This window comes from Planococcus citri, chromosome 5 (assembly GCF_950023065.1).
Source record: "Planococcus citri chromosome 5, ihPlaCitr1.1, whole genome shotgun sequence".
In the NCBI taxonomy this organism is placed as follows: domain Eukaryota; kingdom Metazoa; phylum Arthropoda; class Insecta; order Hemiptera; family Pseudococcidae; genus Planococcus; species Planococcus citri.
Window position 1 is genome coordinate 43,839,835 of NC_088681.1, and position 13,769 is coordinate 43,853,603.

General features: G+C 34.3%; 1 protein-coding gene across 6 annotated transcripts in view; it reads right to left on the reverse strand.

The window, feature by feature from the left end:
- The window catches only part of NFAT (NFAT nuclear factor), a 215,861-nt gene that overhangs the window by 41,202 nt on the left and 160,890 nt on the right, over positions 1-13,769 (reverse strand). For all 6 annotated transcript variants that reach the window (XM_065368758.1, XM_065368757.1, XM_065368755.1 and 3 more), the window contains exons 5-7: positions 7,099-7,345; positions 5,927-6,117; positions 4,538-4,719 (exon numbers count right to left, since the gene is read on the reverse strand). In XM_065368758.1, coding sequence (XP_065224830.1) covers positions 4,538-4,719; positions 5,927-6,117; positions 7,099-7,345 — 620 coding nt within the window. The remainder of the gene's footprint in view (positions 1-4,537; positions 4,720-5,926; positions 6,118-7,098; positions 7,346-13,769) is intronic.

Below are 13,769 nucleotides of genomic sequence, written 5' to 3' on the forward strand. Positions count from 1 at the left end.
GATTTTTGAAACTTGAAATTTTCCCAAAATTTCATCAAACCAAGATGGACAGTCGAAATTCATTCTACAAACTGATTTCAATACGCTACGAAGTTGACTGTTTGTGAATTTCAAGTCGTTTTGGAGCCTTCAGCAACTCTTTGAAAGGTTGTATGTCGTTTTTTTGAAAAATTGAAATTTCCTAAAAGTAGCTCAGAGGGTGTTAAAATTGGAGTGTAGAGTAAATTTCAGCTTTCCATCTCCATTTAATGAAATTTTGTGAAAATTTAAAGTTTCAAAAATCTGCTGGAGGCTCCAGTAATTTTCAAAAAAAGTCGCTGGAGGGCCTAAAATTATTTGAACACACCTGAAGTCGTCTTCAGAGGGTGTTAAAATTAGAGTGTACAGTAAATTTCAGCTTTCCATCTCCATTTGACGAAATTTTGTGAAAATTTAAAGTTTAAAAAATCTGCTGGAGGTTTCAGGAATTTTTAAAAAGTCGCTGGAGGCTCCAAAACGACTTGAAATTCACCTGCAGTACTTTGTAGCGTATTGAAATTAGTTTTTGGAATACATTTTTAGCTTTACAACTCCAATTTGATGGAATTTTGTGAGAATTTCGAGCTTCAAAAATCTGCTGGAGGCTCCAGAACTGCTCAAAACGTATTGAAACCGTTTCCAATTTATTTGGCATGTCGAAAATAGGGTATATCCCAAATTTCAGCTTTCTTGGTCAATTTGGTAAAATTTTGATTTTTTTCCTCATTTTTGGCCTAAATTCGATTTTCAAAAATTCACCAAAAATCTAAAAACGCACTTTAGCACTTGAAATTTTGACAGGTGATAAATTTTTGCATGATCTTTCGATCTACTTTTATAAGGTTTGAAAAAGTTCGTGCAAGTCCTTTGTTGAAACGCAAAATCAGCGATTTCGGCTAACCTGTCAATCAAAATGGTCGCCATTTTGTAAGTAAGGCCAACTTTTTTTTGGCAAGTTTGCTTTAAAATGTTCCTTGGGATGTCCCCTGTAAGAAAAAAGTTGTCCCGGAGGATCAGCAGGGGGAGTGCAATTACTCTTATTGTCATATGTCGGACTATTAGGGGAAAAATTGAAGAAGTCAACTGTGAAATTTCACATTAATTTGGCAAAATCTTGAAAATTTGGGAGCCGCAAATGCAGAGAACCGCAAAATTGTGTTTTGCGATTCTCGTAGCGAGAGAATCGCGAAAGAGCCGCGGCTCGGATAAGCGGCTCCTCGGTTCTATTAGCGATTCTTTACGCGATTCGAATCGCAACAACCCTGGGCTAAACTGAGCTAAACATAGTCTGGGATAACGTTTCTTGCCTGTTTTGTGTGAATATCACTGGGTAAAATGGTTATTTACATTGATACAGGGGGCTCAGTCATGATTGCGCTCATTTTTTCAATTTTTTTTTTATTTTTTCATTATTTTCAATTTTGAAATCAATCTGGAGGCGAAACAAAGCGTTCTACGAGAAAAATACATCCAGTCAAGTTGTAGAGAGTTAAATTTCCAAAAACCTATAAGAGGTTAAGAGGTTTATTTTTCTCCAAAATGCATAGTTTTTCCATTTTTCTCAAAAAACAGAAATTTTATGGTAATCATCATGAGGTTTTTGTTTTTTGAGAAAAACGGAAAAACTATGCATTTTGGAGAAAAATACTTAAATCTCTTGTAGGTTTTTGGAAATTTAATTCTCTACAACTTTGCTTGAAGTATTTTTCTCGTAGAACGCTTTGTTTCGCCTCCAGGTCGATTTAAAAGTTAAAATAATGAAACAATTTTTAAAAAATCAAAAAAATGAGCACACTTCTGTCTGGATTACCATGTATATGGAGCTATGCAAATCATAGGGACTTCTGGGTGGTTTTAAAATTAAATGATTTTTGAATGTCCGAGGACCAAAAATCCGTCAAAAAGTGAAAAATAATTTTTTAGGTTCGAAGGTCGATTTTGTTGTGCCGCGTCACATATACTATTAAAATGGGATGGAATTAGGTATGTCGTAAAGTCAATTTAAAAAAAATTGAAAGTTTGCGAAAAAACGCGATTCTTTGATTAAAAACACGAAAAAAAGTTTTGAGTGGTGAAGTTGACCATTTGACCCATATTTTTACGTAGGTACCTTATCGGTCGTAAGAGTAGAAAAAACCCTTTCATTTGATGAAATGAACTCATCACAAAAAATCAAAATTCTAAAAAATTCAAAAAATAAACGAATTTTGATTTTTTATGCTATGAATGTGATTTTTATCAACTTTTTCATGAAAGACTGTAGTGGCCGGGGATGTACCCCAAGGCTCCCCTGTATAAGAAACGACTCAGCTACATTACATAGATAACCACTCTTGTTATGGCTGTCTGGTCAGCTATGTTGGTTCGATGACAAACGCGAAAAGCAATACAATAATTGCGGCACAATACTGTGTTCAAAAGGGCGTGTATTAATTAACAAGCTACACAAGATTAAATCTACAACGAAATTATAACTGAAGAGCTGTCTTATTCTACCCAGCTCGGAACTCGGAAGTGACTCAGAAACCAGTACCAATCAGTGGTTGAAAACTGAAATAAATTGGTTTTTGGTTTCAGTTCAGTTTTCACCTTTTGATAATTGGATTTTGGTTTCAAGTTTAATTATTGTATTCATTTCTACTAATCAATTAATGCATTAAAAGTCAAAACATTACACATATTTTGATGATTTAAATTTTAAATTTTTCATATTTGGTTTTTGGTTAATTGATTAATTGGTTTTGATCAAATATACTTTTTATTTTTGGTTTTTGAGTTTTGCACAAAACAAATTTTTATTTGGTTTTTTCTTGGTTTTGGGTTTTGGGGTTTTCAACAGTTTCAACCCCTGGTTCCAATAGATCGCGCTGCTTATAGTGGAAAACTACTACATCACAGCACAACCACTTCCTACATGGTAGGTACACATTTTCCATTTATGGTGGAAGCTGCGGGCGCAATCCCAACCAGTACAATACGTCAGAAAGAGGTCAAAATAAGACAACAGAATGAATTTAAACTTTTTTTGATGATGGAAATTGAAAACAGCATTTTTTCGAATTTCGATTTTTTTTGTGATGAGTTCATTTCATCGAGTGAAAGGATTTATCGAGTAATCCACTGCTGAAATGGATATTTCAAGTTCACAGAAAACTTGGCATCCCCTAGAAGCCTTTAAAAAAGGGGGTAGAGGGCTGCGATTTGCGCCATTGGTCATCCCTTCGAAAGGTCTTTCCACAAACAAAAAAAAATCAAAAAAAAAATCGCCGACCCTCCTTACCACTTCTTGGTCGAATTGACGTGGAATGATCTTAAGTGAATCTAAAGCGCTATAAGTGAATCATGATCAACTAGTCATATACGAAATGAATCATTCACGAACGAATGAACGATAAGTAAATCATCAATAATGAATATTAAATCCATCTAAATCACTCATTTTCGACTCAACCGATGGATGCTTTATTCGTGAACGAAAAGAATCGTAGAGAGAATAAATTAAGTAATATAGTTATTTTATTACCAATACAATTCACGAAAGACATGGGCAAACGATAAAGTATCATATGTAATTTCGTATTGGATAAATCGTTCATGAACGACTAAGATGCGAATTATTGCCATCGCTTGGATACCAAAATATGAATCACAAATATCACAATCCTATCCTATTCTAAGTCACGTTGGAAATGAATCGTTCGCGAACAACTCATTTATTCTGAAACGAATGCGAATTACTATCACAATAAAACTCAGTTGTCTTCAATGATTCAATAGATTGGATACCAAACACTGAAAATGAATCATTCGTGAACGATGAACTAATTTTTGTAACTGATTCTCCACTAAAAGTGATTTCCTTTTCAGAAAATGATCAACATCAACGAGCGATGGTCGATCATTTTTCGGCAAATCGTTCCCTAATGACCGAATAGGTACTACTAATGTAAGTGAATCATTAATACCTACTTAGCATTTAAATTCAGAATTTAATTCATGATTCAAGCGAACGAGTCACTGTCAAACGACCGATTAACGACCTAAACAGAGCCAGCAGAGGTTAAACGAATAACCGATACCAATAAATCGCTCGTACAAAACAAAATGATTACAAGGCTACGATCCAGTCGTTCTCGAACGATAAGTCATTTCTAATGAAATGAATCAAATGTGAAATGATTCAATTTTTATCGACGAATGAACTTCAAAAGTTCAAATTAATCGATCGATCTCGAACAACGAACGGCGTAAACAAACAGTACCCATTAAATTTCTGAAAAATCGTTTATGAAAGGTGAAAAATAAATCTGAATCGTTCTCGAGCTATGACATGAAGTGAACCAACGAATCATTCAAATTCATACAAAAAACCACTTTCGTTCGCTAACGATTCTCAGCAGATGGAATCACGGAAATGAAGAAGTTTCCAAATCATTCGTAGTTCAATTGGCCTAGTAGGTAAACGTTTCAGAAAAATTACGTGAAAATTAATCTTTAGCATAGGACTAACAATACTTACTGCAAGCAATAGGTTGAGATGCGATTTGCAGCGTTTCGGTGCTATTGTCGTCGTTCGTGATCACTGCTCGGAACACCATACGACACCGAGTCGATTTTTTCTTACTACGACTGGAACATTCTTCCGGAAATCTATGTTCAACGTCTACGTTTCTTTCTTTCAATATGCCAACACAGTCGCATCTGTAATAAAACAAGATTATCGATATTGACGATATTCTGCTCCTTCGAATTACGTGCTACACAATTCAACAAAGAGTTAGTACGGAGACCGGAGAACTTGGAATGCTTCAATTAAGTCACATTCATCTTAATTAAATCTGATACCCAAATCCATATTAGTATCATTTGTGGTTTCTATAATTATTCTTTTTGTATTGGATAGAAACTCGTGTCAGAGTTTCCAGTACCTATCAAATTTTCTACCTATTCTTACTGTTAGGTAAGTAAGTATATAAAATTTCAAAATACCTAACCAGTAACCAATGGAAAATACTTAACGTCGTACCAGAGATACTTATCTTTCGTTACGATTGTGGACCTACTTACCTACTGTTTAATTTAATATCAATTAAAAATTACAGCGTGAAATACGATCATGTAGGTATCTACCTACAATTTTAGATCGACTAAAATATCGCTGCCCTTCAATTAAACCCAAACACGAGCGTAAAACAAAACAAATATTGCAAAAATTTTGCAAGTTTGAGTGTCAACATAGGGCAATAGATGCGATCGCAAAATATTTACCTACCCTACACTCGTAATTTTCAACGTTATCGACATGTACCTACCGTACTTCTAAAGTTGAGTTGAATGTCATTTTTAGACGTTTCAATTCAATGATACGAATAAGAAAATTTTAAACAAACCAGCAGTAGCAAAAGATAAACTCGTAAATAAAAAACGGAACTATGAAGTGGACATATTGAGATCACCGGGGAAAGGGGGTCAAGCTGAGAAAAAATTCATGAAACCACAATCAAGCGTATAAGTACAGGTACCTACGCTTTTTGAAGCACTTATTAAAAATTAATATTCTCAACCAAGAGGTCTTCTGACACCCCCCCCCTCCCGAATGTGTCATCAATTCGATCAGTTTTCGATCAATTCTCAATTTCGTCAAATCACAAAGATGAGAAGGAGACTTTAAGAACACTAATCGACCCTCTGCCAGACTTTACATCAGTTGCACCACCACTGCCATTGTTCATCAACAATATTCAACACCAGATCAATTATTTCGATGTTCAATTTTGCAATTAAACACTGTATACGAAGCTAGGTTCAGGTACCAAGTAGGTACCTACCTACATACTAGATAGGCAATAATAAACCTAATAAGTGAATGAATGAGTACAATATACATATAAAACAGGTAAGTACTTACGTAACAATCATGTCTTTCGTTGGCTCAGTATCGATTTCGATGACGATAGTACCTTCGATATTTTTCTCGACACAGGGAGTCGAATTTTTACCAGTCACTCGGCACGCTTGATAAAACATATGAGGCGTAACGCGTCCCTGATCGCTGCCGATAAATACTTGCAATGTCGTAGGTCTGTTGTACCCGGTAATCTGTGTAATTATCAATAATACTATTAGGTACTTACATCAATTCGACGTTAAGTTAAAGTACTTATACTAGAATTAATAATTACGTAACAGCTAAGAGAGCTAAGGTTTGTCTTTGTGTTTTCCATCAGTTCAGTAAAAACTAAAAAGTGGTAACCAAATGAGCTCAGAAGAAACACGATGAAGATAATATCTACTTCAAATGTCCCCCATTTCTTTCCTCTTCACTATTAAATAGATTCTTCTTTTTTCTTTAATTATTTTTCTTTTGAGGAAAATGTAGAAAAACTTGAAATTTTTGCCACCTATAAATTAGGCGAAAGGTAAAGAGTATAGCAGGAAGCAGGTCAAGTGAAAATATAGGGAAACTGCGGAGTGAATCTCATTGTCAGATTTCAAAGAGTTTAAGAGTTGACATTTTTGGCTTGTTTATTCGAGCTCATTCAGCCACACTAAAACTTGGATTTCTTCCCATTTGAAAAAAGGAGGGGGGAAGAAATATGATTTTTTCTACATGCGTACAAGTTGAAATTCCAGAAGTAAATACTTTAGGGGCATTTGGTATTTTTTAGACTGTTCTGTTCACAATTTCATGGCTTTCAAAGGCAAAGAAGATTTTCATGAAAAATTGGCTGTGTAATTCTAATTCTGCATCCATTCTGTGTGTCTGCATTTCTGTTAGCCAGCACGATTTATGCCAAAATCATCACAAAAAGGCAGAGAAAAAATTTGAACCTGATCCCGATTCCATCCCTTATGATTTCGATTGTTTGTAGATCCCAAACCCAAATCCCGACCATTTATATTGTGAACCCAGATCCCTGACTCTCGTGATCCCGAACAAAATCGTAAATGTTTTGCACATCATAGGTGCGTAGGTTGAAGTATAGGTACCTACCTATGTAGTATTGTACATTGTACATTCATTGCAATGCTACCAGCATATACAATAGTACGAGTACCTATGTACATATCGTTTCTTACCTTGACAACTGGAAAACTGTTTCCGGTTCTATCTTTGACAGCCCCTCGAGAGCCTTCTGTTTGATAACGTGCTCGATGCTGCTGCTCGGGCTGATTTAGAATTTGCAAACCGACTTTGCCATTTCGGGACGTCGCACTAAGTTGCGACGAAAGGGTAACCGGAGCTGATGACCGTTTTGTCGGAACGGCTGATCTACGTATGGCTTTCGAAGCCGCCGGTACAGAGTTCTGCATTCCACCAGATACGCTGCAAAAAGAAAAACACGACAGTCGAATTATAGGTAGTAGTCATTGTATACTTATATACTTAAAAAGAAACTTTTACACGGAGTTGTGAGATTTACAATAGTGTTGAAATTTCGAAAAATATGAAACGTTAAACACCCGCCCACAAAACAAATCATTCGAACGATAATGTTTTTCAAAATCGATTTAGTACTCGCGATAAATCATTTTTTAAATAAAAGTATCGCATAAATTACTTTTTGTTTAAATAATTTATCGTATGGTGGTTTCCACTGCAACAAACAATGGATTAGATAAACGAACAAAAAAATAACACACAACGTCAGAATAAAAAATCAACGTCAAACGTATTTTGAAAATTTTGCTTCACAATTTCTCTTTTTTTCATATAGGTACGTCTTTACATTGATGTCTGCCTAAAATGAAAAAAAGTATATTTTCAAGTAAATTTTTTTCATAAAATTCATGCCATTTTCATGTCCCAAGCAGGGACAGGTAGACGATATTTTTAAGACCAAGGAAGATTATTTTGTCAGAAGTCCACAGGTTATTTTGTTAAAACGACTGTTTGAGTGACAAGGGAGAAGGTGGCCATTCGTGGAAATTTTAAATAAATCAGATTTTTATAAAAAAAAAATATTACTTCTCTGTTATATAAACCACCAAAAAGTACCAAAAAATGGAAATGCTAGAGTCACTCTTTCAAAAACGTACTGAAAACAATTCGCTCGAGCAATGGAAAAATTGAATTGTTTTACAATTTACTTAAGATCTAATTAAAAAATAAAAATAAAATGAAAATTCAGAATTTTAGTCAAGGTTCTAAATAATTTAAACTAAGGTTACTGCTATTTCAGGATGTCTAACAAAATTTCAAAATGAAAAAAAAAGGACTTGAAAAGGACTTTTAGTAGGACTTTCAGCAGGTCATTTTTCGATCTCATATGGAATTTTTTGGTAGTGGTGGGGGGTGGGGGGGTTGGTCAAAATCGTTTTCAAGGTGGGAGGTTAAAAATTATCATTCAAGTTTTTAGCCAAAGGAATTTTAGCAGGACTTTTAACAGGACAGTTTTTGAACGTTTGGGAGTGGGCGAGATGTGGCAATTTATTATCAATTAAGGAAAAGAGAAACAAACTGGCGAGGGCGAAAGCTCTCAAAAATTACAAGGTATGTTGCGAGATATTAAAAATTATGTTATCTTATGTGATGAGTTACTAAGTAAGTATATTATTATTTTGCATCAAAATTTTGAAATTCGAATAATTATTTTTTTTGAAAAATTGAAAATGAAAAAAGAAAAGCAAACGAGCACGAGCAATGCGATGGCAAAAGCTTTCGAAAATTAATATTCCGAGAGGCATAAAAACGATGGTATTCGAATGATAATATTCAAAATTTAAAAAGGCGAGCGAAGCGAGAGCAAAAGCTCTCGAACATCAGCATTTCGATAGGTACAAAAACAAAGTTTGTTTGTGTGATGAATTAATTAGGTAGGTATCTATTTATGTTTTGTTTCAAAATTTCAACATTTGAATTAGGTATGATTTTTTTATTGAAAATTTAAAACTGGAAAAAGAAAATCTAACGGGGGGAAAAGCTTTAGAAATTCAGTATTTTGAGAGGTATGAAAACGATGTTTTTTGTGCAATAAGTTACCTATATTTTGCAACAAAATCGTATTTAAATGATGATTCAACACCCCAATTCAAAAAAAAGAAAAAAAATTAAACTTGAAAAAAAGCAAACAAACCCGAGTGAAGCAAGGCTAAAAGTTTTCAAAATTTCATGTTTTGCTGAGAAGTAAAAAAAAAATCTGTAAGGAAGGAGGAGTTTATTTTTCTGATTCAAACTTTGAACATTTCTTGAATTTGAACAATAAGTTACTGAATCGGAAAAAGAAGAGCAAATAGCCCGAGCGAAGCGAGGGCAGAAGCTCACAAAAATGTGTGATTCATGTTCTAAGAAAGTCGACAAATGAGCCCTTTTCTACAAGTTCAAAATTCCGGAAAAAACGGACAAAAATTGAAAATTTGAAGTTATTTTGGAAAAAAGGACTTTTGGATAAAATAGTTGAAAAAAAGGACACTAAAAAGAGAAGAAGGTGTCATAGGCAAAAAAAAGGACTTTTAGTAGGATAAATAGGATAAATAGGAGTATTAATAGACATCCTGTATTTCTTCCCATAAAACGAAAAATTATAAATGAAATTTTGATAAACTATTTTCTTGAAAAAAGTGCCATCGCTCTTCGTGAGAGTGGTAATTTTTAGAATTTTTCAAAGGATGCAAGGAATTTGAGCCCTGTAGGCCCCTAGCAGATCGAAAAATTATTTTCAGCGCATAGAAATTACGTTAAAATCATCATAAGCATTAATTAGATATAAGAAAAATTACAACACTTGTAATCTTGTGAGGCTGACAGTTTGATAGACCTATTTTACATTTCGACAGCTAAGAGCTCTAAAACAATGGGATATTCCGTGGTTCCAATGAATTTCCGCCTTCTAAACCAAGCTAATTTAAGCACTGTTTTTTTTTTTTTTTTTTTTTTAATTTTATGATTCAAGAATATTTCTGTAAGTATTGATTATTTAAAAAAATACAAACCACGTATCACAATTTCCTCCTCTTTTTACGAAAAAAGTTGAAATTAAAAACTATTGGGAGCCCGCAATTCATCAAACATCCGGTACCTGACCTGAGATCGAGTCACACCAGGTAAACATATTTTCCCCTTCCCTTCCTCTTTCTACACTCACTCACTTCCATAATCAATCTCCATTCAAAGAATAAGAATAATTTTTGATCCTTAGGTAATATAAAACATAAAAAAACCTTTTTTTTGTCAGTCAATGATTTTTTTAAAAATTCAATTGATAGATACGACTGTACTGTTTTTGTGAATCCAGAAACTACTCGTACATATATCTACTCGTAGTGTTGCGAATTCACACGCACGTACGAGTAAATACATATTAGATAGGTACAGGTATGGTAGTAACTAATACATATATATAGGTTCGTAGAACATCTCAAAGAACAAATCCGATATGGTAAAACGAACACAAACCTTCGTTAATCAGATAATGAAATTACCATGCCGATTGTGTAATTAACGAATTAACGATAACTTTGCGAATTTGTACCTCAATACGTGTAAAAGCTATAGAAAACAATATACACTTTAATATGCAGATACATTTATGCGCAATGCACCTTTTGCGATTAGTACGCGTGTAATTTACCTAATTAAACTCATTTTCATATTTTTCAGACGCACGCGCGATACACCAAAAGCATGCGTACAAAAACGAATGGCTTCAAGTTTACAACTTTATACCTATCACTATCCAAGTATTGTACGAGTTCATAATTCACAGGTAATCGTAAATATGAACTCTGGATACATAAATTCACCTCGTATGATCATGTTCGTTTTACACTCGTACTTACTCGCATTATTTTCACAAAATAGAATGTACATGAAGGGTAATTCTCAAAAAAAAAGGTCAATTTTGATGTGCGTAATTTTGAAAAACAAAAATCATTTTTTTGGAAAATTTCAAGTGCGAATCATTTGTATAGGTGTGTCCCAGATCCCTTTTCCAGTGTTAGCCTCAATTCAATCCCCCCCCCCACTGTGGGCCCTGGCCCCCCTAAAACGGCAATAATTAGGATTCGACATGTCAATTGATACGTTTTCGAGGTCGTAGAATTCGAATCTGGAGTTTTTTTTTGTAGATGCGGAGGGGGAGGCGTGGGGAGGGAGAAAATGTCAAATTTTGCTTATACATATTATCGTGTATACGTCGATTAATGTTTTTGAGGCCGCAGAGTTCGAATCTGGACTTATTTTTCCGGTAGGGGTGTGGTGAGGCGTAAGGAGGGGTAAAATGTCAAATTTTGCTAATGTTATCGTGTAATATGTCGACTAGCGCGATAAAAGTACAGCTGTCTGAAATTTGGCCAAGTAGAAGGACAATGAACACTGCACAAGCCGAAGGACAATCTCAACGTTTTTTCGTTTCTAGCCTTACTTACTGGACATTATTTGATTTTAAAGACGTAATAAATGTTTACTTATCATGTAGAATAACTTCCCATTCTCAATTATCGTTTTTGGCGGGAAATAAAAAGGCAAGCCGAAGGACACAGATTTTGCGAAATATCAAAACTTCAAAGATAAGTACGATCAGAACGAGCTGTAATGTAGTTTTTTATAAAAACGGAGCGGGGTAACATTTCTATGAGAACAGTGAACCAGTGCAGCCACTCACCAGAAAAAAATGTTTGATTGGGAAGCTACCAAAAATAATTGAAAATTGCTCTAAAATTTTCGCAAAAAGTGTGTGACAGTTTTCAAATGTGAAATGTGAGCTTCCTATGGACTTACCTATTGCAATTGCAATTTGCACAATAATGGACCTTCGTGTTCTATAATAATGAGAATGTGTCAATTCCCCCCCCCCCCCCAAAATGAAGTTCATGACACTTTATAACATTCATTTTCAAAAACATGGCGTGTGACAGCCAAGTCGAAGGACATTTGGGGTATAAAATCGAATGCACACCAATGAAAGAAGGGGCTAAAAATCTCAACACCATATGAGAAATGTGTGGGGGGTGATCCTTGAATGGGCCAAAAAAAAAAAAATCATGCTAAAACCTTTGAGAAATTTGCCTTGTACACAATTTTCACCTTTTTTTGAGAATTACCCTGAACCAGAGAAAAAAAAAAAGGACGATGGAGGTAATAACACAGTACAAACACAATCCGTACTAATGTAATCCAATGATGTATTTTTTTTTTTAGTCAATTTCAAATGAGTACTATTTTTATCTTTCTTCTTACATTTATTTATCTAAAAATAACTCCAAGGAACTGAAATACGTACAACTCGAGATTCCAGAACCCATGCCATGCATACCTACTTATTTACTGTACCTTTTTTTATTTATTTAATTTTTTTCAAACAAATGATTGTTTCATTTTACGCTACAAAAGATTCGAAAAGTCAAACGTATACAAACACAAATCGAACTGGTAAAAAACAAACAGGTAGAGGTACATAACGTACGTACTAATACATTTCTTCGTCCCTCCGGAATAAAAAAGGTAAAAGCTTAATTATATACTAATAAAATCATAATTATTAAGTGCATATTTTCTTTTTTGCTTCTCTTCTCTCTTTTTCAGCGAATAATTTGTTAGTAAAACAAGTAAAAGCTGACATACGTAAAAGTACACAACATAATTACTCATAGATGCACACTGCTGAAGATATCTACTTGTGCTCAAAATATTTCAAAAACAAAACCTCTTGAGGGAAAAAATTTGATATGCTTTACATACCTAATTATTATACTTATATATACCTAATTACCTACATATGAAAAGTGGTATTACGCAGCCCATACTACGTATCTAAAAAACATACACTATTGTGTGGGGAGCTCTCATCAAACATTGAAAATTGAATTACAAGCCTAAATATAAGTTTTTTCTCCAACCGGGTGGAGTACATACCTTCTTCTCATGGCCTAGCAGTGAGCTGCTGCGAGAACACATGGATAAAATCAATGGGCATGGGCTGCGTAATGTCGCGGGGCAATCTATATATAGATATTTATTTTTTAAAAGAAATTCCTGGATATCTGAGAAGAAAAAATTACAAAAAAAAAACACAAACGATTTGAAAATTTTCAATCGCTCAGTAGAACCTTGAAAGTGGACTTGGATTTTAATGGGAATGGCCTTGGTCAACCATTTCAGAATTGGATCCATTTCTTCAAAAAACATGTCGAAGATTATCCCTCTTTGAAGACCTATATCTCTCTTCTAAACGCACCCCAGGAGCTAGAATGTTTTCAATGACTTTCAGCTCTCGCATCAAGAAGTGTACAATTTTTCCCAAGGTAAAGCGCCCTAATGTGGCCACCTAAAAGTTTTTTTTCAATGGACACTTCACTTTTTAAAATTTGATCACTTGTTTGCAAAATTCAGTTTTCAAAATTGCAATTTTTTATCCGATACGAACACTTAAAACATATGTAAAGGAATACAACTCCAACAAATTGAATTAGAAAGATGAATGTTCGTATACACTTCTATTTTTGAGCCACCGAATCAATTGAAAATGGTTTCAAACCGCTTCGAGCAGTCCAAAGCCGGCGTTGAGTCTTCAACTTTTGGTGAATTTTCAAAACATGACTCGTCGGTACGTTCATTTTTTTTTTTTTTTTTTTTTTTTTTTTTTTTGGAATAAATATCACATCTCGATATCAGAACCTGAAATTCGATTTGTGAGCTTCCTAACGTCCAATAAAAATAACATTTTGGATTAATACGCAATGGATAGCAGAGACCGACCTCTCTTCAAAACCAACCCTGCTGTGTTTCAGAATAAACGAAGTGCACAGACCTA